Below are 26,965 nucleotides of genomic sequence, written 5' to 3'. Positions count from 1 at the left end.
CATCGCTGCTTCTTTGCCTGTCACTCAGCATGAAAAGATGGCTTGTAAATGTAATTGTGTGCCTTCTGCTGGCTGCACTGCTGATCCATCTTCTTTGTTTCTTAGGCTGTAAGACTGGAAAGTACGTACCAGAACCGCACAAGATACATGGTGGTAGTATCCACTAACGGCAGACAAGACACCGAGGAGAGCATTGTCCTAGGGATGGATTTCTCTTCCAATGACAGGTACTCACAGTGTCCGGGTGGAGGAGATCCTTGTGTTCACCCAGATATATTGAGTAAAGTGTAGAAATTGCTGTCTGATCCATGTTTTTTAGGGATAGACTGCTTCAGCTTTTCCAGGSTAATATCTTTCTGCAGACTCGGAATTTCCTTTTTGAAATGAGATGGAAAAGGAGAGATAAGGGAATAATTCTGAGATCTTGGTGGTCTCTGAGGTTCATTCCCAGAGTGCAGCTTATGCTGCAAGGAAATAGCACAGGTCAACGTTTCCTCCATTCCTCAGTGCCTCGGGCTCATGTGAAGACATTAAGTGCCCAAAGAGATCTCTGAATGGTGTGGTCCCAAGCTGCGTCTGTACACCAGAAGGAGAGACAACTCGCCTGCAAAGAGACAAAAAGCTGCAATTAGAGAAGCTGCACATCAGGGTTCAGGAGAGCAGTTAGTAAGAGAGTGACTATCAGGCAGCCCCGTGCCAAGGTCGTGGCACAAAGGGCCTGATGGGAATATCAGGGTTTCTGATGGCAGATGTTAGACAACATGTGCTCTCTCCAGACATTAGTATGTCACCAGGGTTTAGTGCTTTTGCTTCATTCATTTTAAATTGCTGCCGACCTCTCCAAAAGGCTGCAGGACATGGCTGAGGAGGCAGCTTTTGCTGGAGTGACTGGAAGCCAGGAGGCAGCTTCGCTCAGCAGCTTTGAGGGCAGACGCTTCAAGTTTAGAGGGGGACACTGGACCCTTGGAGAGAGCAAACAGGTGCAGAGGGACATGGCTCTTAAAAAAGTTATAAGTTAAAAGTTATAAGTAAATTTTGGCCTAGATGAGAAAAGAAGAATATGGATATTCAACTCATTTTTGGAAATTTTCGTGCACATGCTTGTTTCTAGCTTTTATCTTTAAGCACAACTGTGCTACAGGAATTAGTTTTGTTTCTAATCCTAACTGAAACAGATTACTTTCTGGCAATTAGTAGGGTCACTAGAAAGGCTTTTTGAATTGTTTGGCTAATAAATGACCCTTGAGGTGGCCTGCTGCTAATCACAACAGCCAGTATGCTTAATTTCAAGCAGCTTGCTTTAGATTCTTAGCTCAGGTGATGCCTGCTGAAAATGGGGACCGGCCTGATGCTGCCACTGGCTCCTGGATCTATTCCTATACGTGTGTGTACAGCTGTAGCTCAAAGATGCTCTCAGTATAGGAATAGTAGTATAAGAATAACTTGTCCTTGCACAGGGTGCTGTGAGACTGGAGCCTCCTATTGGCTGTGATATACCCGCACAGCCACCTTTGATAACTGAGAGCTCATTGGCATTCAGTATCTAATAACGTAGCAGGGTAATTTTTAGCTTTCTCCTAGGGTTACTACAGTTCTGGATGGTCAGTCTGATATACACTCCCCTTGCCCACTCAGTATTTATAACTCAATTTAGACTTGTTGCTATGGGCTCTGATAAGCGCTTGCTGAAAAGTATCACTAAAAATACCCTGGCCACCTTGGGAAGCCTTTTAAAAACATGTCTTTCCATGAGCTCRTATGATGTATTCAACAGAAATAGATGCATGCTGTATTGTCTCCGTGTTCTGGGCATCAGTCACTCCGAGACAATGTGCGTGTAAYAGAGTTTCACATCTGCTAACCCCCTGAAGCCTCGATTCTTATTCTCTTCCCTCACCTCTCATGAGCTGCAGAGACTGATGTGGATGTTAGGGATTGTAGGAAATTTGAGAGCTGCTAGTGCAAAGCATTAGAACAGAAGACAGTTGAATCTGATTCTTCTGTGGTGTGCTGCTTTGATTATGGGCTGATTTACAGCTTTATGAGATTCAGCCTTTTCATTTGCCAACCTGATGCAGGTTGTGTTGGGGTTTCCCCATCCCTGCCTTTTTCCATCACTTGGCTTCTGCTTTTAACTTGGCCTTTTCCTCAGCCTTGCAGAAAGCAGGTGACTACAAGGGCGAAGAGGTCAAAGCAACTGAGAAAAGGGCGAGATTGCCAAGAGGTGTCCGTCTTGGCTGGCCACTGTGCTTGGCCTCTAGTTGTGGGAGGGGGAGAAGACACAGGAGTCAACAGCGGGTGATACACTGTGCCTGTTACCCTGCCCTGCTGACAGTCACCCTGGCATTRCATTACACCAATCCTCATTCCCAGCAGCTGTGGCTGTGGGGCTAACAGAAAACAAAGCTATGAATCAGAGTTGGAGCCAAACTACTTGAACCTGAGAGGGACTAATCTGTAAAGAAAGCTTTGAGCTGACCGAAGACTGTGAGCCTCTGCTGACCTGCTGAGAGCTTGCTGCTTCTAAGTCCTGTTTGCTCTTCTCTTGGGTGGGTGTCAACCCTATAAGCTTGCTTGAAGGAATGCTAGTATGCTGTATCTGGTTTATAATCCCTACCAGACACCTGTAGGAAACAACACAGGCTTTGTTTGTCCCTGAAACAACAGTAGGATGTATTTTTTTTCTAATGAATACAAACATCTGCAACCATTCCTGTGAAATCAGAGTAATGTCATGGTGCTGTAGTAGATGACCTGACCTTCTCTTTCTTATTACAGTAGCACTTGTACAATGGGTTTGGTGCTGCCGCTGTGGAGTGACACCTTGATCCACCTGGATGGGGATGGGTGAGTGTCTTTTGTATGTTCTAGGTCAGTATTGGAGAGGCTACCGGTTGTGTTAGCTGGGAACATTGTGTGTGGAGAAGGATTCAAATGATTTCAGAGCCCTGGCAGGTCCATCAGCCTCCTRCTGGTGACCTCTATCGATAGAGTTAGTAGACTCATAGGCCTTAAATCACAGTAGTTGTGGCAGGGAACTCCAATAATTGACTTATCTGTGAATAAATATGCAGTGAGACAGTGGCTCATGTGTGTGTTTAAGCTGGAGTAAAGGAGCTTTTACTGGTGAGTGGGTGTGTAGTGAAATCTTCTTACAGGGATCCTATTATGTGTTCCTCCATAGCTCTTGCAGCAGCAAGTGTTTTGCTGAATATAAAGTAAAAGTGATGTTTCTCTGCCAAATAGACACCTGACTTGCAAACTCCTGTTTGTGCCAGTTACAAAGGCTGTCCAGTGCAGCGCTTGGAATGACTTTTCCTTCCTTGATAGCTGCCCCAGGATCATTTTAGCTGCACTCTGTTGCTCCCAGCTGTGGCGCTGAATTTGTGTTGCCAAGGTAAACAGCACACCCAAGCACTGTCCTACTGTCTTAGTTTCATTCCTGAACAGTGGCCGCTTAAAAAAAAATAAATAAATAAGTCATCTTAGAGCTTGTAGTGTGCTATTTTGATCTGTTCGCTAGCTGAACTCAGCAAAGCAACTGTATGCATAGGGCTGGTCCTTTGCTGTTCTAATGTGCTACAATCAGTTATTAGCTGAAAAGTTGCTTTTGGGATGCATTTTTACTGTGCTTTTCTTCTTCTCTTCAGTGGGTTCAGCGTATCAACGGATAACAGGGTTCATATATTCAAGCCAGTGTCTGTACAGGCAATGTGGTAAGCACTTACTATAATCTGTCCCAGTGATCCTTTTTTTCAAGGTATTCTGGCTACTTGGGCTTCTAAAAAGCAGGTGCTGCTTTGCATTATCAGTATCTTGAGACTTACTCAGGTAAGCAGTTACTTCAGAGACAGAGAAGGAAGCTTGATACTAAAATAAAAATATCTCCAAGGGCTGGTATACAGCATTGAGCTTATAATACTGTGGTGGCCATGCCTTCATCTGAAGTGGGGGTGGGAGGGAATAGGGTAATTTTCTTTGCAAAGGACTGCTGCTTTGAATATCTTTCCAAAGCAAAATTTACTGTTGATATAGGCGTGTTTGAAATACAACTGTTTCTTTTATTCATCATAAAAAAAGGAAATACAYTTATAGGTATTTTAGGAGCCTCTGTCTCCGGTGAGACATGCTCACTGTGATAGCGAGAAGGAGAGAGAGAAGCTGCCTGCATTTTTCTTTCCTTTTAGGGCAGTTCACGTTAGAATGTAGTGGCCATTAAAGTATTTCTGGCTCAAGCTTCTTTGCATTGCCGAAATACATCCCCTGTCAGGGTGTCATGCTTCCATGTCACCCCAGTGATTTTGACCTGGATCCTTCTGATCCCAGTCAAAGATTTAAAACAGGCTAAAAATAGGAGAGGGGATTTGTTTCCCAGCAGCAGCTGAAGAAACTTCTAACATCGCTCTTGCAGTGAGAGAGGGCAGACACCTAAACACCTTCGCTAGAGTGCATCCCTGAAGCCTTGGGGTTGGACACGTAGCTCTCCGTATCTAGTTCTTGGGCATTTTTGCCCTGCACGCAGAGGAGCGAATGGCACTGTAAGATGGAGTTGTCAGAGCTGCCTGTGTCAGAGAGAAACTCTGCACATCTTAATCATGGCTCAGGCAGTTGGAGCAGTTTTCGGAGCGAAAGAACACAGGTGCCTCTACCCTGTAAACTGCAGGCAGCTTTTCTGCCATCCAAGCCAAGCAGCAGGGCCTTGTCTTAGTATGCTTTAGTGGGGACACCCAGGCTCTTGTAGTGTGTGGTAACCCAGATGTGCTCCTATAAACATACCCTTGCAGGGCAGCCTCCTGCTCAGATAGCTGCGGGAGCTGCTGCACGTAACCCGGGAATCTGTACCAACTGATGGCACACAAGCAGGATCCTGGGTTTGGCTGCTGCTTTGTACTTGATACCATCCTGAGGAAGATAGGATAATGCTGCAGGTATTTTTCTCCTTTCTAGGTCTGCCCTACAGAGTTTACATAAGGCTTGTGAGGTAGCCCGGAGTAACAACTACTACCCAGGGAGCCTCTTCCTTACATGGGTTAGTTACTATGAGAGCCATATCAACTCCGACCAGTCATCCGTCAATGAGTGGAAYGCCATGCAAGATGTGCAGTCCCACCGGCCTGACTCACCTGCCCTCTTCACAGATGTGTAAGTAGGTTTGGCTCTGCTGAGCTGTAAGCAGTGCAGCCTCCAAAAGAGGAGACCATTGCTACAGGGAATTGCTCTTAATTAGGTACTAATGAGGGAAGGCTTCCTGCTGAGATATAAACGGACCCCTGGTTAGGTAAACAGCGCTGGAAGATTTGCTCTCTTGGGGCTAAGGTTTGTCTCCTCTCACCTCTGTTTTCATTCTAGTTGTACAACCTCTAGGTGTTTACCTGTTACTTGTTGCTCTCAGATCTTTGCTTCTACAAGGTTAGTTCTGTGTTACTAGTAAGCGGTAGATATGGTGTCTTGGCCAAACCCTGGAGATATCTGCTATAGCAGAGACTAGAACCTAGGCCATCCTGTTCACTAGTTTTATCCACTGATTCCCCGCCCTTGTGCCTCCTGGAAAGAGCAGGTTTCTCTGGATTTTGCTTTTACTCTGGAGCATGTATAAGCACGCTGTTTAATAAAACATGGTCCTTCTTCCTTATTCAGTTCATTTTCCCAGAAAGTGAAGTGTTTAGGCACGGTCTTCTGAGACCGAGTTCAGAAGCAGCTTCATGGACATCCAGCTAACACACCTCAGAATGGGGAGAAAGAGCAAAGCAGTGATTCTTGGCTCTGGGGAGCTTTGTAAGTGTGAAACAGCAGCATATAGGTCCCATATTGTCTCTGRCTAAACGCTCAGATGTCTAGTGGGGTATGTTCCAAAACAGTGACTTATAAAGATGTGTACATAGTTTACACAGGCAAAGTTTCTAGGCTCTACCAACATTCAAAAGCTACAACCCCTGTAATTAGGGGTACTATTGCTGATGGTAGTGATACTGTATAACCTCAAAGTAGTCTGTGTCCAGGTGTAATGCCAAGTATGAGGGGTTAGTTGCAATGCTTGCAGTAGAAGAAATGAGTTTTCATTAGCCTCAGCTGCTTTCCTAGTGTAATAGTGCCATTGGTTGATTTATGCTCTTAGGTGTTTCATGTTGTTGRTGTTCAGTGAGTGAACAATAATGCTAAGGCAGTAGTTCAACTGTGAACAAATCTTCACACTTGATTGTTTTTAATGTGCAAGTAAGAAGGCTGAAAAATTTTGGCAGGCTTTCAGATTAATAGTCCTCTAACTTTTCATATGTATGTTCCGTGTAATCTATCCTTTCTCCAGTGGCAGCAGTTGAGTGATTTCTTGGGGATACCTAGACAGCATTGTCCTAATCAAGTCTTGAAATAATGCTTGTGGTTAAGAGGACTGGGAACTCTTATGATTTTTGTTTGTGAACCACCAGCTGGAAACGAGTTGTAGTTGCTTCTAAAAGCAGAAGTCTCTGTGCATTTACCATCCTGGTAGCCTTCCAGAAAGACAGAAAGGTGGTGTGAAATGTTACTTCTGGACCCCTTCTAACTGTGATGGGTGAGCCAGCTCTGAGCTGCTGCTCTGTTGCAACTTCTCTTGGTGTTAGTCAGGCTATTTTTGCAGCTGGTGATAAGGCCCCTGGCAGCAGAGGGTGGAGGAATGCACAAAGGCTTAGCTGCCCTCGTTTCTCCATGTAAGGAGCTTTGGAAMTGTTACCTTTCCAAGAAAGGTAGAGGGGAGGTTTAGATGCTGCTCCAGTGAGTGTAATGCAGATTCCCAATTTAAAATTTACCAAATACTTYAGGTTCTCTGGATTACTACAGTGGATTAAGCACATTCAGTTGCTCTCTGTTTCACATACAGCTGGGAATCCAAACTGGGCTTTACGGTTACCTGAATTCCTCCCAGTTGAGGAGCTGCTTGGGGGGAGCAGAACGAGTGTCTGAGACTCTTCAACGTATCCAGTCTGAACAATACCAGTTTAAAAAGTACCATGAGCCCAGTTCATTTCCCTTCCTCATGACTCTCTGTTCCTTCCTTCTGGTAGCCCAACAGAGCGGGAGCGCACAGAACGGCTAATTAAGACCAAGTTAAGAGAGATCATGATGCAGAAAGATTTGGAGAACATCACGTCGAAAGAGGTGAGTGGTGGAGGAGCAGCACTAGAAGTGTTGTTGCACAAAGTAGAGAGCTCTATACTTTTTGCTGTGAGGAAACAGTAGAGCAAAAACTTCACATGGTTTCCTTGTCTTCTTCACTCAGATACGCACAGAGCTGGAGATGCAAATGGTGTGTAACCTGCGAGAGTTCAAGGAGTTCATTGACAATGAAATGATAGTGATTCTTGGGCAGATGGACAGCCCCACTCAGATATTTGATCATGTCTTTTTGGTAAGTTTAGCAGTGAATTCAAGTTATATTTGTAAATACACCTTAYGCTTCTCACCATTTCTTGGTTGACACAAGGGCCTCTGGAGAAACTGTAAGTCTGAAGGAGAGGTTGACAAATCCTGGAATCATGTACTCTTGAGCAAGATATAAGACAATAATACTATTGAAGAAGAGCTACCTGGCTTCTTGGTAATTCTAAACTTTGCCTTATAGCCCAGCAAAGCTGCAGTCTCTGGACTCTGGAAAGGGGGGATGGGAGGAGGGAACCTTGATTTTGAATTTCTTTGCAAGGCTGTTTCCATTGACAGAAGACCAGTTTTGTGGTCTGACTGTCCAGATGTCAAATTCTTGGAGTGTGTCTTTGGGAAGGGCGTAACTGCAGCAAAGAAGAAAAAGGAGCTGTTTTGGGGGCTTATGTAAGTTTCAGGTAGAATTACACTACCTGTAATGTGGAAAACTTAAGTTYGTGTCATTTCGGGGAACAGAGGAGTTTTGCGAAGAATTCTGAAGATAATCCACTTAAGGCAATGTAAAGGTTTTGCCTTTTAATTTTTTGCTCGTTTAGTTGCCTTTCATTACTGCTGGGGCCTGTCTAATTGCTCCACCTCCTTCTGGTGAGTCAGCTCTCCACTGGATTTCCCAGCTCTGGAGCACTGGACACTGGTTTTGTGGGGCTGCCTAGCTGTGAGATTGGCTCAACTATAAACAAAGCCAGTTGTTTTGGACCAGCTGGTCTGTTCRTCCTGAGACAGCCTCTCCCAGTCTTCTGAAGTTTAGTACCTTCCCATGGCACCAAAGAGATGGTTTATGTTAACGTGAACACTCCCAGGAAATTGTGGTGGGGTACAACCAGGAAAGTTAAAGTACCTACGACATTGTGGTTTTGTGCAGACTAGATGCTCTTCAGAGAGAGGCATGTTACAGGCTTACAGCACTAGTCAAAAACACCACAGGCAGTTTGGTCAGCTGCAGAGATTTGAACCTCAACTTAGAGTATGGTTAATGCAAACAAGACCATGAAAAAAGGCTCACAGGCAGCACCATGGAGAAGGGCTGTGGCTAACGGGAGAAATAGATGTGTTTGCCAGTCAGGCCTCTGCAATGAGGAGCAGTGCTGCTGGGGCAGCAACTTGATTCAGGAACTTGTACACTTCAAGGCAGAGTTTGTACAGTGAGTCCGCTGGGAGCCATGGGGCTGTTTACTTCCAGGTACAGGCAAAAACCCTGTTGGATCCTACTTAGAAAATACTAAAATAACTAAACAGGGCTCTGTATCTCTTCTCCAGATCATGCACAGCTCTGGACTTTGCTGGCACTGACCTGATTTGTTGCTGAAGGCAATGCTTTCTATTGAAATCTGGATCACCAAGGCATGAGACATTTGCCTTTGCCCTGCTCAAAATTTAGAGCTTCATCWGTGCTGAACCCTTGAATGATGTCCTCATTCTGATGATTTCTCTTAAGAAATGGTTCAWTTTGGGAAGAATCATTTGCTTTTTGTTTGTTATATTCCTGAGGGGTCAGGAAAAGACAACAGACTTGTCCCCAGTAGCTACCAGAACAGTAACACAGTCCTTTCTTGGGTGTGTGTATACATCGTGGTGCAGACTGCGTATGCTCAAGACTTTTCTGCAAGTTCTGTCATGGGTGCAAGTGCATTGCCCCAGATCACAGCTCTTTTGATTGGAGAAACTGACCCCATCACAAACTCAGGGTGCCTGTGCATGCTTCCAGGGCAAGCAGCAACCCGTCACTGTGTGAGCACYGTGAGGTGTGTGCCTGGCAGGGAGGTTCTTGTTTTGGGCTGGCCAGGCTTACAGGCAGGTAGTAGGTATGCTCCGAGGGCTGGTACACCCTGGCCATGCYTCTCCTGTCCCTGGGGCAGCGTAAAGCCTGCCTCATGGGAGCAGCCCCAAGCAGTGCAGCTGTTGGCTGCTTTCTCCTTTTTTCTGAATTGTCTYTCCATTTAGGAGCTATTTAAGGCAGAGAAGCAGATAATTAACTTTTTTCTTTTTTTTTCTTTTTTCTTTTTTTTTTTTTTTTTTTTTTTTTGAAAAAAGGAAGCTTTTGTCTGGACTGCCTTGTCCTCTCTGAAGGCTTAACTATTTGGGCAAGGGCGAGGAGCTTGGCTGGGAGACCCAGTGGGTTCTGCAGAGGAGTGGGTTAGCTAGCCAGGATTGAACACCTTTGTTTCTCTGCTGACGCAGACTTGGAGTGTGGGGAGAAGAGGTGTAACCCAAATGAGCTAGCAGTGTTGCGGCCTTTGATGTGCAGGATGGGTGTTTCATGTAAAAAGAACACCTGGATAGTTTTTAAGCACAGGCAGCTGCTCTTCTGTGGGGCAGAGCTGGTAGCAGCAGCCTCCAGGGAAAGGGTGGAGTGATCTCCTCTTTGCTGAAGTAGATTTCTCAACACTTTGCAGGAAGTGCGCGGCTACAGTGCTGGGCTCAGCTTTGCAGAGCTGCCTGCTCTTCAGAAAGGATCTGGTTGATAGAGCAAGATAAGGTGCCAAACATGAAGGCATCAGCCCTGTTACCCCTCTTATGCACACCCTTTACTCGAAAGACTCTAAYGCTCCATCGCATGGCTGGGCAGCTTCATCCTGGTGGCCCCTCTGCTGTTTTTTTTGTTATCTCTCTGTGCTTTCTTTGTGGGTGATGTGTCCTCTTGCATGTTTTCCCTGCAGGGCTCGGAGTGGAATGCCTCCAATTTGGAAGACTTGCAGAACAGAGGGTAAGTAGCTTCAGGTCCTCAGCTTAAAAGTGAAGACCTGGCCTCGCTCATTGTCCACACAACAAATTCCATCCCAGAGCTGCTGTGTAACCTGACTTGTACAAAGGGCTTGCAGATCTGAACAAGCTGACAATCTGCTGCTCCCTTGCTTCTTCCAAACCCTGTGTTTTACAAACAGGCACCCTAAAGTAAAAGAATCTKGTTCCCTGACCCTGACTAACATCCCCTTGGCGAACAAAGTAAGCCAGCAGTCTCATAGCAGTAAGTAGCAGAAAGCTACAATTACTTAACTGCTGCATAGTTGGCTCTGTGCCCTTTGCTCAAGCGTGCTGCGCTGGACTGAGGCCTCAGGATTACAGAGGCACTTTGGAGTCTGGACCTCTGGACTGCAGCAGGAAGGGAAATGTGTAAAAGAGTGTTTGTTCCCTTGAGAGGGACCCAGCAAAATAAAGACTGTAGCTCTTGGGCTTAGCATGGATAGGTTCCTCTGCCTTCTGTCCTTGACATCTTGCAGGCTTAAGGTTAGGGTATTCAGCTTCTAGGCCAGGTAGATCTACTTACAAAGATTGTGTAACTGAACCATTATTTACRGATTTGGGTTGTTTGGGCCAAAACAGTGAAAAAAGCTAATCGCTGCTGAACTGAATTGGTAGCATACTTAGGCACTGTGGATAATCAGGCTATCAAAACTGGCTCCCCTCATTCAACGAAGGGTCTGCTGCAGTTCCCTGGTGTTAAACAGTGTTCCCTTGACTGCTAACAGTCTCTCGCCTGCTAGGGGAAAGGGATGTTATTCCTCTGCAGTGCTCTTGTTCTCTCTGGTATCCCGGCTCATGTAGTTTATAAGTGCCTTGCAAGTAGCCTACAGGGCTAGAGCTACTAGATGTAGTGCACATAAATGCCCTTTCTTTAGCAGTTTTCTTTCCAGAAAGTTTGGAGAGAAGTAATAAATGCTCCCCAGTGGCTGATGGTCTGTTACATCTCTCTGTGGTTAATTTGCCCATTTGCTGAACTATGATACTACTTGGAGGCTTATGCCTTCGGTGTTCCTATGTTGTTGGTAGAACAGGAAGAGGTTCACAAAGGCATTTTGAGAAGGGACCCAAATACCAAGTGAGAAGGCTGTGCAGGAACTCCYGTGGCAGGAGAGTTGCTAACGCTTACAGTAGAGATTGTGAACAAGCAGAACAGTCTGTGACAGCCTTTGCAGGAAGTTTCATTTCTAGCCAGGATAAATGGAAGCCTTTTTATTGTAGGCTAGGCTTGACCCTAATTGCTCAGCAAATCCTTTTGTTTGGGTTTGCCACTACCTCCTTGCACTAACTCCTCATTTCCAAGGAAGTGTGTTCAAGACTGCAATTTTGAATGCTTTGAGTTTTGCCAATCTGTTATCCAGCAGCTGTGCTATCTCTCTGAATTCGCTGTGTTCTGCACACTCTGCATTTTTACGTGCTCTCTGTTTCCATGCAGGGTGCGGTATATTTTGAATGTGACCCGAGAAATAGATAACTTCTTCCCAGGGCTCTTCGAATATCATAATATTCGAGTATATGATGAAGAAGCAACAGATCTTCTGGCTTACTGGAATGACACCTACAAATTCATCTCCAAGGCAAAGTAAGTCTGTTCAGAGCACAACAAACATGTTTAGAAAATATATAGTAAGCATTTGGTATTTTCCTACTGATTTTCTCAGCTACTTTCCTCCTTGCATAACTAGGAGCGAGGCATTTTCATTTTGTAAGTGTTGCAGGTGTAAATGTCTGAATGTTAAGAGTTACCTACCACAAATCATTATTATTATGGGTGTTTGCATAAGAAGCAGGTAGGACTAATGAGGGTGTGCTGCCCAGTTACAGTCCAGGCGAATCATGGGTGAGATCGTTCCTGTACTAGAGAGCTCATAGTTTACTTGCCACAGTTAATTCAGCAGCCTTCTTAGGGGAAAATAGATCCAAAAGCAGAGCGGCATACATTGCCTTTGAAGTCTTACTTCCATTGTGAAAGCGTGTCTTCTCTTAACCATAGCTGGTACTTGCATCATCTCTTGTTCATAGCCTTCAAACAGCTGACTTTGAGTATGGCTGTCTTGAGCAGGTTGTTAGAGATTTATCTTGCTTATTTAAGCTGGTTTTCTTAAAAGTTATTATTGTATTCCCTTAGATGGGGATTTTGAAGTGTTACCATCCGCAAAAGTATTCTCTGGCCCAGAATATTTCCCATTGGGAGTTAAACACTTGGGCCTCAATACTGCAGTAAATAAATCTTCTGGATAGAAGCAATTACTGTACACCCTTTTTTTGCTCTACTTGCTGTGTTTGGGCTTTTTTGGTCACTGGGAGCATTCCGGTGTTTTGATTAATTTGGGTTCCAAAGCTTGAAGGGGGTGGCACACTGGGGACAGTGCACAGACATCACTGCCCTGATGGAAGAATAGAGATTATTTTCTAAGAAAGACTTTTGCCAAGTGATAGGCTGCATAGCACAAAATACCCGAACAGTTAACTATCTCTCAATGTGTATATGGGGTGTGGATGCAGCTACGGGCTCAAACAGCTGTGTGCAGCTGAAGTTTAAGCTCATCAAGGCACATGACAGTGTGCTCTCTACAGCCTCCCAGCTTGTCCTGGGGGAGCTTCACATGGCCAACAGTAGAGAAAATCTTATCCAAGTATTTGAGGAGGGAAAAAATATATTAAAGGAACCAAAGCAAAACCCTCTCAGCCTGCTCTGTGCCAGTGCTGCCCAGTGCGCGGAGTTTGCAGATAAGAGCCAGCTAGTCTTCCTTCTCATATTTCATGAGAGACAAATATTTTTGAATTCCTTGGGGCAAGGCACAGGCTGCCCTTTCAGACACTGTCTGTACCAGCCTCACCCAAGCAAAGCAGCTGCTCGCTGCACTCAGGGGTGCTGTTTACTTTGCCTTCGGTGAGAGAGGATGGATAACATCAGTAGGCATCTTCCCTCTGGTTGCAACAGGGCGCTGCATTGGTTTCTTGATCAAAGTTTGGAGCAGTCATTTGAGGTCTTTGCCTGCAGCTATGGGGAGGTCATCTTTTCCACTTACTTGCACTGGGACAGGTACCAAGAGGAAGGAACTGAGTACTTGCTCTTACAGATGGTCCTAAGAAATGGTGATATTGCAAAAAGTCTGCTAGGTAGGCCCATGGGGCTTTTGGCTCGATTTGCACTTACCAGTGTCTCCAGAGAGATGTGGCTGGTGGCCAGACAGGCTTTCAAACACTGTATTAAAGCAGTGTTGGTCTTGGGCAGTCACTTGCCAAAATGGTTTGCGCTAGAAAAACGTCTCTATGCTGGAGGCTACCCTGAGCCACTCAGTATCTTCCAGCAATGTGTTTCTAAACTCTGAAGCCATTTGTATGTGATAGATACCCTCTTTATTTGGAATACTGCTTGATACCAGAGCGCCATTTTGGCTGGGTTCAAGGATACTTTTTTAGTCTTCAGCAGAGTCTTCATAAAATTGTGCAAACAGCTGATATTTGTCTGCTTTGTGATAAAAGCTTTGGAAGAACTGTTGTAACAAAATCTATCAAGAATATCACAATTCTGTTCTTCACTTCCTTTGTGTGTCTTGCTCTGCTTTGTAAACTGGATTATCAGGTCACATCCAAGAGACTGCAAGCCAAGGCCACAGTGCTTAAAATATGTTTCATAATGCTTTAGTAGAGAAGTCACTATTGTTTTCAGCTTCTCGGAGGCAGGGTTTCCATTTAGTGATCCTCTTCATCTTTCTCCCACTTCAGGAAGAACGGTTCGAAGTGCCTGGTGCACTGCAAGATGGGCGTGAGCCGCTCYGCGTCCACCGTGATCGCCTATGCCATGAAGGAGTACGGCTGGAACCTGGACAGAGCATATGACTACGTGAAGGAACGGCGCACCGTCACCAAGCCCAACCCCAGCTTCATGCGGCAGCTAGAGGAATACCAAGGGATCCTGCTGGCCAGGTGAGTCTGGGAGAAATGGCCTGGATTACCCATTTTAAGGCATAACACTTAAATGATTGACTTTATTATTTTAATTAGAACTTCTACATTATGGAAGCTCGTGATTATTTTGGGGAAGATAATACTGTTTTCATGGGTTATCTCAGCTGAGCCTGGGAAAATGGATGTAATAAAAAGCTTCTAGAGGCTGTCTGGCTGCTTTTTGGAGAGTAGCATCCTGTGAACTGCCATCCAAATGCAGTATTCAGAGCTGTGTAGTTTCCAACAGAGATAAATGATGTCCCCATTGCTTGTAACATCACTTGGCAGGGAAACTGCCTTCCCTCTGTCTCAACCTTACAGTTCCCTGTTGACCATACTCCTCCTCAGCAGCTGTCCTGGTTTTATTTAGATCCTCCTGTAAGTGCTGGTGTTAGGGGAGGGGACAGGATGTTCTTGTTTCCTTTGCGTTGCAATAGCAGTGTTTATTCCTGCCTGGAGTTCTGAGGTTGGTGTGGAGCTGGCTATGGGCAAGGGTGTTGTAATCCCAAACCAATCACCTGATTAACAAAAAAGACATAAATATTACATATTTCTGAGAAGTCTACTTGTAAACTGTGTTAAGCAACATTGTCACGTGATCAGCTGGAAGGAGGTAGTGATACTGTGTTTCTCCAGATTACAGTATTTTGTCTCAAATCCTAACGTGTTTTGCTCTTGAGCAAATCTGAAGCCTTTGCCTTGTGGGGCACCAGAGGTGCTACGTTGCTGCTGGCAGCAGTTAATAAGGATTAGCACTTAACCCTGAGCTAGAAGTGACCTGCCTGGTTTGATGTGCTACACAGCATTAGGCAGACTGGAAAATTAGATTTCCCTTGAGTAGGCTGGATGCAGGAAAAGAAGGTTTTCAGRCAGGGAAATGGTACCAACATCCTGTACAACAGGTCAGTGAACACCTGTGAAGGGTGCTTGGCTAGTAGCAGCTGGTATATCACACCTTTAAAGCCGTTGATTTAAGTAATCTGTCCACGTGGTAGTTGGTGACACACCTGCAAAGCCAGCCTGAACAAACATTTTGGTTAAGGCTTTTTTCTTTAAGTCTTTATTTGTCAGGGGGTACACCTTTTCTTGCTGCCATCATTGACATGGTGCACAGCTCCTCCCGCTTGAGCACACCGCTGCTCCTGACCTATTCTGCAAGTGCCCATACAATGGCATGAACACGATTACTCGTGAGGCTTTAAAAAATGCAAGAGCAGTGCATTACATCTGCAAGTGCAGGGCTAAAAAGCCTGCAGTAAATGAAGCTTCACTGAAGCAAGGAATAGCCTCCACATACTGCATGGTCCCTCTTTTCTTTATACCAGTTGTTTCTTAGCTCCAGACTACTTTTTCTCCCCATTCTCYTCCATGTGATTTAGCTTTGCCTTCTGGCCTCTGGCTGGCTTGTTTATTGCTGCAGTATTCCAGGACAGGTAAAGAAAAAATAAAAGGAAAACAAAAAAAACACCAACAGATTCATGCTCATGTGACTGCTCAGATTTCAGAGGGAAGGTTTGCAAGGGCAGCCATGTGCTTGGACTATCTAGTTACAGTTTTGTGTGGGGTTATAGCAACTGGGATATGTTTTCCATCTGTAAAATGAAAACCCCCCGTCTGGTTTTAGTCACAATAACCAGCGTGTTTTGCTCTTCAGGACTGTCACGCTTCTGGGATCCCTCCCTCTGGTAGTGGGCAGTGACAGAAGGCCTGAGCCTCATTTCTTTTCTTAATTGTGGATAAATTACAGCAAAAAAAATCTATCAAAAAAGTGTTTGGGCTGCAGTGTGCTGGTCTCCCCAGCCCTGGGAATGTGATGCAGGAGGGTCAAGAGATGGCGGTGGGCTCTAGGAAGGGACATGGGCACTKGTATCTTGAGGTTGCTTTTAGCACCTTTTGCAGGTTTTAAGATCAGAGGAAGTGTGAGATTCAAAGTTAACTGCTGGGGCAGGTTAATTGTGTTTGGTTGTGGACAGCCGTTTGGAGTCTCAGACCAAGGCAGAGCACTGTGCTTGACAAGTTCAACTTGTTTGTGCAGGAGGGATTCTGCRTTTCAGAATTGGGTGTCTGCTGGAGTGCTGGACTCGACCGTCACCACGCCAGGGCCGGAGGTGCCGCGGGGGCCGTGCTGCCAGCAGCAATCGCAGCAAAGCGTGCCGAGGGCCCCAGCGGAGCTGGGCCTGTGCGGGGCAGTCCCCAGGGAATCCCTGCTTTCCTGGGCCTGTAATYGCATCAGATAGACAGTGCGTCTGGGAGGGGATGAAGAAAGACTTTAAATCCAGTTGGGGAAGTGGAGGCTTAGAAAGCGTCAGGGACTTCTCCCCAGGTTACGTGAGCAGAGAAATAGGCAGTCTTTGACCATTTGTCCAGAGCCTTAGCAACAACGTGCCTCATGGACAGGCCTGGTCCTGCTGCCAGTGTTAGGTTTGGTTCTGAAATCCATTAGAAATAAGGCACGTGCCTCCTAGAGCCGTACCATGTGGCCTCCAGCATTAACCATCCTTCCCGTGAGAGGACCTTATCCTGCCCTGGTTCATATGCGAGGGCTGTAGCTGATTACAGGGTTAGAAGGCTAACTCTGGACTGGAGTATTTTCCTTGACTGTTGGGCACCCACAGCTAAACTGATGAGTTTTGATCAGCACAGTAGCATCTGTTAATTAACTTACTGCAGCCAATGGATGTGTCTGGGAGCACCTGCTCCGGCTGGCAGGGGCCCTAGGGAGGTTTTGCTAGGTCTCCTGCAGACCTGAGGTCCTTTCTGTGGTATCTGCTCTCCTCCTAGGGGCAAACTGTGGAAGCACAGCCCTGTGGCCCTGGTCACTAGCAAAAAACCCTTGCAAACTTGGCTAGCCACATGGTTTCACCGTCCAGAGGTTGCCTCCTTTGTTCTCCATAACCCCAGGGACTGTAGGCTAGCTTTTTTTGGCAGGTGGAGATGAAGGTGATGCAATGTTGCTGGTGTTGGTTGGCCTTGTGACTCCTCAGAGGGGCTTTCCAGGAGCTGGAGAACTTGAGCTTCCTTTCTGTGAAACACAGGTGGTATTTTGGGCTGCTTGTTGACTGTGGAGGATGTCTGCTGTGTGCCCTGTGCACGCACAGGCCTCTTTGATTGCCAGAACACAGTTATTGATCACTGAAGTTTTTCAAGGAAGGAATCACAAGGCTACCCCTGTGCTGGAGGGGAAATTGGACTTCATTCAGTGTCTACCATCCGCTCACATCCAGGACCAGRCACCCTGTCCCTTCTGGTTGTTGCTCACCTGCTGAAAAATGGATGAGTGCTAGTTGAGAAGGGACCAAATTTTATAGTCAGTTAGACATTGCATTTTGGGAATAGGCTGATGAAATAGGGCTGGGAAATACGTGCATGTATGTGGAGCAGAATAGTACAGTGGGATTTAGATGTTGAAAGGAGGCCTGGTATTAGACTGAGTTCTCCAGCAGCAGATTTGGCACTGAAATGTTTAGGTTAAGCTGCAGTTGTGGTCAGAGGTTCCAGTGTTTGTCACTTTTTCATGTAAGCTGCATCCTCTTACAATGAGGTGGGTCTGGCCGTTGTATGTGAAAGCACAACTCAATGTTTTCCCTTGCTTTTCTTCTCTACAGCAAGCAGCGGCATAATAAACTGTGGCGCTCGCACTCAGACAGTGACCTATCTGACCATCATGAACCCATCTGCAAGTCTGGGCTGGAGCTGAACAAAAAAGAGATCACCACCTCTGCTGACCAGATCTCAGATGCCAAGACCAACGACAACCAGCAACCAATGTCTCCTGTCTACTCAGCTGAGCTGGACAGGGAACAGCAGCTCCAAAAGGATACAAACATGATTGAGGAGCCATATATGAAAGAGAGAAGAGTCCACCTGGAGTTTACGTGTAGAGACTTCCATACTGAGCAGATGGAGGATAAGCTGAACCTAAACAGTATCAATGGCTGTCCAGTAGGATGTTGCGTAGACTCTGTCCACTCTGATAACTGCCATGCTTCTGAGGCCTTAATGCAACTCCAGCATCCCTTGGAAACAACAGAGTTTCCTGATTTGACAGTGGATGATTTAGAAAAAGATGCTCTTAAGTCTGATATGAACGTACACTTGCTTCCCATGGAAGAATTCACTTCGTGCTTAAAAGACTTTCCCCGGTCCTCAAACCGGAATTCCCCAAGTCCCCAACAGGTTTCCCAGTCTGAAGTGACAGACCTCAGTACAGATAGGATTGATTTCTTCAGTGCTTTGGAGAAGTTTGTGGAGCTTTCCCAGGAGAGCAGGTCACGAACCTGCTCCCATTCCAGGATGGAGGAGCAAGGAAGTGGAAGGAATGGGACCTCCAAGGTGTCTACTCTGGAATTGCCACCTGCTGCAGATGGGGGTGCAGATGCTCAAAGGAACAGCTCTGCAAACTCCCCTCAAGCATCAGATGACTCTTCCACAGATGAAGAACAACAAAAGGTTAAAATAGTTTACTCAGTTTTTTTGGGAACTGCTGCTCAAATATATCTTCAGTAGTTTCCTTGCTGTGAAATTGCTGTATGCAGGGGCTTTTCCAGTTCTGGCTTTCACTGAACAGGATGGTTTTCTGGGGAGAGATTGCTAGATACTTGCCCTTTTCTGCACTTCTTCCTTAAACATCTGTTTTCTAGCTGCTGGCAGAGACAAGGCACTAGTTGAGTCAACCTTGATCTGACCAGCTGTGCTGTTCTCATGAGAAACTTATTTTTGAGTTTTGCATAAGGAGAGCAGATAGGTGGGACTTGACCTGTTAACACAGCTGAACTCTGAACACAAGAGACTAGCCAGTAACCTGAACCTGTGCAGATATTTAACTGACTTGAATCTRTTTATCTGACTTTATCTGTTATCAACCAAATAATAGAGCAAAGCTAGTACCTTTCTCTGGTTGGAAAGTACCAGCATTGAGATAGCAAATTGAGGATAGATGGATGAGGACTGATAGAAGAAGAGAGCGAGTGGGTCCAAGCCTGGGGTGTTGGAGTAAGGGATGTCATGGTTCACTTCTCTCCTGGGGCAGAGATGTTCTTGACAGAATTTAATAACCTCCTGAATTTAGGTATCTTTCTCTTCTAATCGTTTTCCACGCTGCAGGGCTCTCAYAGGGACTGATGGTGGCCGAGCCCATCATTTTCTAGGAGCCTCTCTTATTTAAATGCCACACTACTTATTTGAATCTTTTCTATCTCCATGTGAGACAGCAGGGATCTTCCAGTTATAATAGGCCAATACCATCTCCAGCAATCTGGCAAAAGGAGCTTCTGTGCTGGCAGAGGGAGCTTCTCTGGCTATTTTCCTTAGGTATATTAGAGCATTTCAGCACTTAGTCATTCTTTATGCTGTATATCTGTTCAGTCTTGTACATAAACAGAATATTCCAAACGTACAGTTCAAAACTGTGCTTTTAGCAGCATTAGAAGTTTTTGGATAAATGGACCTTTTTAAAAAAATTAAATTTCCCTGGGAATTCATGTCAGTTAAATAAGAGGCCTTAAAATCRTAGCCTAGGTGAAAATCTACCCTGGAATACCTTGAATGCAGTCCCAGAGATGATATTACTGGTTATGTTGGTGATCACCCTGTACTTGGGATCCACTTCTGCACASTAGCACTTGGACTTCATATTTCTTTTGCGGGACTGTGCACCCCTTTCCTTTAAGCTACTGTCATTCATTTTTTTTGTCAGCATGGCTGATCCATTTTGTAACTCCCCTGTTTCTGTGTTGCAGGAGGTCCCTGAGCTGCCTAACACAGGCCATCTCACAAGATCCCACTCAGAAAATGCAATTTCTGTGAAGGAAATTATCACAGAGATTGAATTGATCAACCAGGGAGCAGGACCTGCCCAGCAGAAAGAGGGTTCAGCCAACCATTCCCAGACACCAAAGAGGAACACAGTGCATGAGTTGCCAGTCGAGGTTGTCTGGGCATCAGAGAGGGTGGAGCAGAGCGAAGGAGCCTGTACTGGATACCAGGAGAAGGAGAAGGGCTCTCTGCAAGTTGAGCAAGAAGGTAGCTCCTCATTGCAGCTCTTTTCCTGCAAATCGGACCTGGAGGAAGGCAGCCCTGCAGGAGAACAGCAAGAGCCTCATGGGCAGAACGTCAGTCCTGAGCCAAAGTGGTGCCCAGGCTCTGTCAGACGGGCCACCTTGGAGTTCGAGGAGCGCTTGAGACAAGAGCAGGAGCATCAGCATGCCACCCCGGGCGGTGTCTTACCCACTCGCAAAAACTCCAGGAATGACTCTCCTGCTGCTGAGCTCCTGCTGCGGGGGAAGAATGAGGAGCCACCCCTGGAGCTGGCTCCAGAGAGTGACAAGGTGCAGGGTCCAGGTGCTGAGGAATTGCTGCCTCCTGGGGCAGCACAGCCTGCAGGCAGACATCCTTCTGTGCCTGTCGCCTGTCCTCCCCACGAGGCTGTGCCTGCAGAGCCCAGCCTGGAGCAAGAGGTAACAGCTCAAGAGTGCAGGACAGTCRTCTCGCTTGATGGCACAGAAGAGTCAGCCCTGCCCTCCCTCCTCCCCAAAAGAATTGAAATCATTGAGTACACTCCCATGCTCAAGTCTGCAGAGCGTCCTGACGCTAGCTGTGAGCAGGGTGGGCTGGCCACAGCCATCCCTCCTTTAGATGAAAACTTGAATCCTTCGTTGCGCTCAGAGAAGGTCCCYACCGGTCTCAAAGCTCTGACACTGGTTAGTCTTTCGTTGCCAGAGCACGCGGTACAAAGGCAGGCCACCTTCACTGTAGGAAGCCCTAGTGAAGAAGGTGGTGGGTTATCCATTCACCTTGGTGCTGCTTCCCCCTCTGTCCAGGTGGCCTGCACACCTTCAGCCAGCCTAGATTGCTCTTCCTACCCGTACGTCATTCACGTGGAGGGTGTCACTGAACAGAGCACGAGTACAGACGATGAGCCAGCCATGCCTTGCGGCACTGAGAGGAATGGCAGCCTCCCATGCAGGGACAGCAGCAAGCCTTTGTGCAGAGGGGGCAGCRGCACCTCCAGGCAGCTGAGCAGCGAGGACTTACCCAGCCAACGCACTGAAAACGTGGGCGTTACGGACATCTCTTTCCTGTGCTGCGGCCTCCCCCACAGCTCCAGCAGCCACAGCATGGACGAGCACAGTAACAACCCCGGCCTTGTCAAGCAGCGGACAAAGGAAATAGAGGCCCGGATTCGGCACGCGGGACTCACCACGCCCTCCCACATGAAACGCTCAGCGTCCTTAGCCAAGCTAGACTGCCTAGATCTCTCCAAGGAYGACTTATCCGAGAGGGAATCGGCCTCTTCTGACGCCAGCCCGGTGCTTCTCACCTGTGTTGCGCTCAGTCGAAGCTTTTGCGGGGGAACGTTGGAGGGGGGCTTAGAAGGTCCGTGTGAAAAGCACTGCAGTTCCTCTCTGCCAGCCCTTCAGGATCCAAAGCCTACTAAGCATTTTGTAGAACAGCTAAGAACGACAGAGTGCATTGCGCAGAGCAAGCCAGTGGAGAGACCGTTAGCTCAATATGCCAAAGAGTGTGGCTCGAGTCAGCAGAGTTTGTTTCCCAGTACGGATCCAACGTGGACTAACTCTGAGGAGGGTTCTCCACTGCTGCAGATGCAGGTTGTGAACTCCTTGTCTCCAGTTCAAAGCCTGGCTGTCGCACCCAGGCAGCAACACGGTAGAACTCACCCTCTGAGGAGACTCAAAAAGACCAATGATAAAAGGCGGACAACCAATCCACTCTATAATACTATGTGATTCTGAGCCCTCAGCTGTGATTTCTTACAAAAGAGAACCCATGTTGTTGTGTTCACACAAGGGGCAGGTGTAATATATAAGGAACATGCACTTTATCGGTTAATTTTATATATATATATTGTCATTTTACTGTTCCTGGCGCATGTAGGTGTGGGTTGGTTCTTCTGTGTGTGACTCTGACTGCAGGACTGTTTGTTTTTTAATTTTTTTTTTAACTCAGATAACCTCAAATGTTCTTTTTTTGTTAGTTTGTTTTAAAAGAACACCTTTAGCAAATGAAAAATGCTTTTGGATCACTTCTGCAAGGTCGAGTTTTGCGTAGAACCAGGTCCTAGTTTCTAACTTGAATTTCCCCCATGCCTTGAAATGGTGCTGAGCAGTTGTTGGAGTGAGAACCCTTGTAAATGTGAAGGCTGTGCCAAGATCCCTTTGTTTGGCCTTTTATTTCTGCAAACTGGAACTCCATGACAGTGGCAGGTCACTTATGAAACTGCTTCAGGACAAACTCCCCCCAGGCTTGGTTCTGCTCGTGTCTCCCCGAAAGGAGTGCGYGGTAGTAAATCACGCTGGCGGACAGGCTTTAAAAACCACGAGCCGCCTGTCGCTGTCTCGCAGAGCCCCGAGCTCTGTAGCGAGGTGGATCACCAGCCTCCCACGCAAGCAGAGTTCCTCTGCGAGCCTCCAAGTTCGTTTGTCCTCAATTATGCCGAAAAAAGCGACATGAGAGGAGGAAAACCCACAAGACCAGAGTGTTCTTTTAAAACAAATGAGTCCGTAGGGTTTTAACCCTTCCATTACTTGAATACTGCTGTGGGCCTTCCAAGTTCATGGCCATATCATCTGCTCTCTACCCTCCTGCGGCCTCCCCTCCGCCCTAACACTGTTCTTGTCTCGTGCTGCCTGAGTTTCTTTCCTTTTCCCCCTCTGTCCCACTCACAGGCACTTCTGTTTGCTTCCAGACCTAGAGGCTGTTGTTGTTGTTACATGATGCATTTCGCTACTGAATGCAAAGCTTTGTCCTCTCTGCTGTCACTCCTAACACTCAACCYGGAGGGAAGATCTTTTCTGGAAGGTTTCTTTTTTCTTTTTTTTTTTCCTAAATTGTTGTATATATGGTATTTATATAGGGGTTTTTTGGCATTTCTATGTTTTGTTTTGTTTTTTCTAAAAAAAAAAAAAAAATAGGGGGAGGCAAGACTGCATTCTGTAAACTGGAAAACTAAACCACCTTCCTCAAACTCAGTGCTGTTCATTTTGTAATCTCCAAAGAAATGGAGTGGATTTGACTTGTAAGTTGTCTTCCCTTTCCAAAAGTGAGCCTCGATGCCAGCTGCTGCCAAACGTGTCCCTTCCCCTCCTGTCCTGCATGAACCCCTGTTACCCCACTGCAGGAGGGTGACTGCATATCTGCCTGCCTGCCTGCCTCCCCCCAGGAGACACTGGCTGTCCCGGGACTGCTGTGAGCCATTCTGGGTTCTTGCTTCCCTGAAGAACAGTGGTGGTGTGCATTTGAAGGGCCTGCTCCAAATTTCAACAGGATTTGGCTTATTCATGGTTCCAGAGCATTTGGCTAATTCAAGACCCCTCTTTTGCCAGTGGTGCAAATCAGCAAATTGTATGTCTGCTAGAGGGAGCACAGAAAAAGGCGCTTGGCTGTTGTAGGAGAGCTGTCCTACAAGAGTCCTGTCTTCAGTCCCACAGCAGGTCTGTGGCAGGGCACCAAACAGCACAACTGAGCTGGTGCTTGSCTGTGCCCCAGACCTGCCCTCTGGGGAGGAGTGAAGCAGAAGATGCAGAATGGCTCCAGCTGCTGAAAGCCCGGCCCGGGGAGGATGTGTCGAGGGAGGAGCAGCRGACCAGGCCGGACCTAGAAAGCAGCGCGGGTGCTGCAGAGCCTTGCGGGCACTGATGGGACAAGCTCAYCTTGAGCTGTTGAGCAGCACAGCACCGAAGCACTGGGGAGTATTGGGAAGCAGCATGTGTCTGTCCAAGGGCAAGAGGTTTCCTTAACCCTATAGCTTGCCCGCTTCCAGCAGCAGAGGATATGCTAGCAGGTCCCACAGTCATACGAGCCCAGGGAGGAATCCCACCTCTGCTGCCCTCCCGTAGCTCCTCGGGATCCTCCTACACTGCTTTACCAGAGCCCAGCACTGGCAGCCTGCGTGCACSATGCTGCGAGCATGTCTCAGGCCTTCTCCAGCAGCAACATGCGCATTATCCCCTTCCTTCCAAGGAGCTCGAGCCCTGCTGAGGGATGAGGGGGTTGTCACCTGTGCTGGCTGCAGGCTGGAGCAYGGCCTGGAGTAGCCCGGCAGGACCCCGTGTTGGGTCAAATAGCATGTCCTCTCAGGCAATTTCAGTCACTATAAGTCACATAGAGCCTGACCCAGGAGGCCAGGTCATTCTTTAAGACACTGAAACATTTGGCCTCTCCTGGCCAACTCCAGCTGGCTTGGAGCTGGGCAGCAGTGTGGAAAGGTCAAGTGGCTCATGTCATCTTGTGAAGGACAGTTTCAGTCTTTGCTTCCCATCCTCCTCCTAAGCCTCGCTTGCCTGCTGTCCCTGACCCTGCAGTGGTGTCTGCCCCTCTGCGGGTGGCAGGGATGGGTTGCCACAAAGCATGCCTGCTGTGTTGGCAGGAGCGTTCTTGGTTTGCGACATGTTCCTGTGGCAGTGATGTGCTTGCAAGGGGAAAGAGCTGTGCATGTTTTTTTTTTCTTTGAGTGAGAGGAGATGACCAGGTTTTGCCCCAGCTCAGTCTCCAGAGAAATGCCCSATAGAAAGGCTCTTTGCAGACCAGAAGTGCTTTCTTCCAATACTCCTGTTCAAGTGCTTCAGCTGGAGAGCAGTGTTTCTGCAGTGAAGGGCTGTCCTCCCTCAGAGCAAAGGCCCGCGTTGGGGAACTGTTTTGCTGCATCCTTGTGCTGGGCTCTGGCCCAGCATAACTATGCTCTTTCTCTGTGGAGGGCACCAGGCAAGGTTTTCTCTTTTGCAGGCGGTTATGAAGGCCTTGGAGGTCTTGAGGCTCTGAACTAGATGGCAGAAAGGGGAATTGGCTGGAGGGATGTGTCACATGCAGCTCTCTGGGGGCTCTGTGTCCTCCTTGGCGAGTCTCTTGTCAATGGAGCCRCTGAGATCAGAGGTCTCTGAGGACAGCGTGGTCCCTTCTCCATGCTAGCGGCTTGCAGCTGGGCAGTGGGAATTGGGCTCGCTCCTGGTCCCTGCGGCCGTCCCACAGGAGCTTCCTGTGGCCTGCTGAGCACCTCGAGGAGCAGCGCCTTCCCCAGAGGGGAAGGAGCAGCGTTCCCAAAGCGGTCCGCAGCCGACAAGCCTTGCTGATAGAGGGGTTTATGGTGAACGTGGTGTTTTAAGGGCATTTTGTTCAAAGCAGCTGTTCTTCTGGTCTCTCGCGAAGCCCTCTTGGAGGACGCTTTATTGTTTACATTGACTCCCGTACAATATCTCAGCCGTTGCCTCCCTCTTGCCCGCCTGATCTCTGGCTGTACTGTAACGTGTGAGCCTTGCACAAACGGATAGTGTGTGCGTGAAACTGGTTTTTACACTGCATTCTGTTGCACTCAATGGTGTGTGTGCGCGTGTGCGTGCGTGTGTCCGGTCTGCTTGAGAAGTTGTGACATGTACAAATCTCTCCCACCCTTCCGTGGGGCCGCGTTCCCAGCGGGTGCCAGCAGGGCCGTGGGGCGACGCCGCTTCGGGCTCCGCTGCGTTTTAACCGGGGCAGGGRTTAGCTCCGCGCCCCTCTGCCGCGAGAGGCCTGGTGGAAGGCGGCTCGTCCCAGCGCAGGCTCCCGCCAGGCCGCGGCGGAGCAGCCCGCCCGGGGCGAGCCGCTGCGGCAGAGCCGCTAGGAGCGGGCACGGGCGCCGCGCTGCGCCGTGCCTCCSCGCCGGCTGCACCCTCGGCACCTCCTGGTTCGCCCTGAGAGCCCGGCAGCCCTCCCGGCCTGGTGGGGAGGGGAAGCCGCAGCGGTGCCCTGCTCGCCGGCCGCCGCGTCCTGCCTTAACGCGGTCCTAGCTCCACGCGAAGCCCCGAGGGACGGGCTCCCGAGGCGGCGGCRGACGGTGGCGCGGCGGCGCGCCGGGCTGGGCAGGCGCTCGCGGCCGCCCCGGGGCAGTGCCGCGGGCAGCTCCGGTGGCCCGAGCGCGGGTGCCGGTGCCTTGACGCGGCGTGCGTGCGCTGGCTGGCGGGGGTTGCTGCGGGGCCGGCGGCGTGGCGCGGGCGAGCGCTGAGCCCCGGGGGCGCCTGGCGGTAGAGCTGCGACCTGGGCAGGGGAGCGCCGTGGCCCGCTGCCCCTCCGCGATCCTCCTCGGTGGCTGGGACCGTCCCCTCCTCCCATAAAGACTTTATGACCGATGTGCTCAGCTGTTTTTAAATGTGAACTTGTGCACTGACGTGCAGATTCAATGTTCTTGTTACCGAATGAATAAAGTTTTATTTTGAAGATGACCGGCGTGTGGCCGCCTCCTGTTYGGGAACGGGCCTGGGCGCAGCGAGCGCTCCCCGCCGCTCGCGGGGCCGGGGCGCCCGGGCGCTGCTTGCCTCCCCTGCCCGGAGGRTTAGTGGCCCCATCATGTTACGAGACACCTCCTGTCTCCGGGCCAAGGAGCYGCTGCTCCCTGGAGAGGAGCTATCCCAGATCCTGCTGCCGTCGCAGGGCGGGTGCCAGGGGTCCCRTCCAGGCCCTGCGGGGCCCTCGCTGCGGGCGGGAGGGCTGCTGTCGGGGCCGTCCCGTGCTCCGTCTGGGCAGAGCTGGGGAAGGGGCTCAGGTGCACGCGAGGCTTTAGCCGGGAGCCTGCACCGGCTCAGCTCGCTCTGCYGGGGAGCTGAGCGGGAGCCAAGCACCAAGCTGCAGCCCAAGCCAGCGTCTGYGCTGCGAAGCAGCCCGCCACAGATGAGCTGGGTTTGCACTGTCGTGTCCCGCTGTGGCAAGAAACCACGTTGTAAAGGTCTCTGCAGGCTGTGGCTGCCCTCCCYGGCCCACGCATGGGGAGCAGAGGGGCTATGAGCAAGGAGCACGGAGTCAGAGCCCCTCTAGCTCAYGCTCATCGTCCCTGTGCTCCTGCAGGACGAGTCGGGGCTGAGCAGGCACTGGGGCG

General features: G+C 48.5%; 1 protein-coding gene across 2 annotated transcripts in view; it reads left to right on the top strand.

Moving 5' to 3' along the window:
• Nucleotides 1-26,310, top strand: part of SSH2 (slingshot protein phosphatase 2) — a 102,702-nt gene extending 76,392 nt beyond the window's left edge. For both annotated transcript variants that reach the window (XM_085301255.1, XM_085301256.1), the window contains 11 exons: nucleotides 106-227; nucleotides 2,779-2,847; nucleotides 3,651-3,716; nucleotides 4,948-5,142; nucleotides 7,041-7,134; nucleotides 7,256-7,384; nucleotides 10,071-10,117; nucleotides 11,588-11,734; nucleotides 13,885-14,085; nucleotides 17,712-18,555; nucleotides 19,845-26,310. In XM_085301255.1, coding sequence (XP_085157381.1) covers nucleotides 106-227; nucleotides 2,779-2,847; nucleotides 3,651-3,716; nucleotides 4,948-5,142; nucleotides 7,041-7,134; nucleotides 7,256-7,384; nucleotides 10,071-10,117; nucleotides 11,588-11,734; nucleotides 13,885-14,085; nucleotides 17,712-18,555; nucleotides 19,845-21,851 — 3,921 coding nt within the window. In that variant the 3' untranslated portion in view covers nucleotides 21,852-26,310. The remainder of the gene's footprint in view (nucleotides 1-105; nucleotides 228-2,778; nucleotides 2,848-3,650; nucleotides 3,717-4,947; nucleotides 5,143-7,040; nucleotides 7,135-7,255; nucleotides 7,385-10,070; nucleotides 10,118-11,587; nucleotides 11,735-13,884; nucleotides 14,086-17,711; nucleotides 18,556-19,844) is intronic.
• The last annotated feature ends 655 nt before the right edge of the window (nucleotides 26,311-26,965 follow it).

Source organism: Rhea americana, unplaced genomic scaffold (assembly GCF_003343005.1).
Source record: "Rhea americana isolate MKP2758 unplaced genomic scaffold, rheAme1 scaffold_175, whole genome shotgun sequence".
Lineage (NCBI taxonomy): Eukaryota > Metazoa > Chordata > Aves > Rheiformes > Rheidae > Rhea > Rhea americana.
This window is presented reverse-complemented; position numbering and strand designations above follow the sequence as displayed.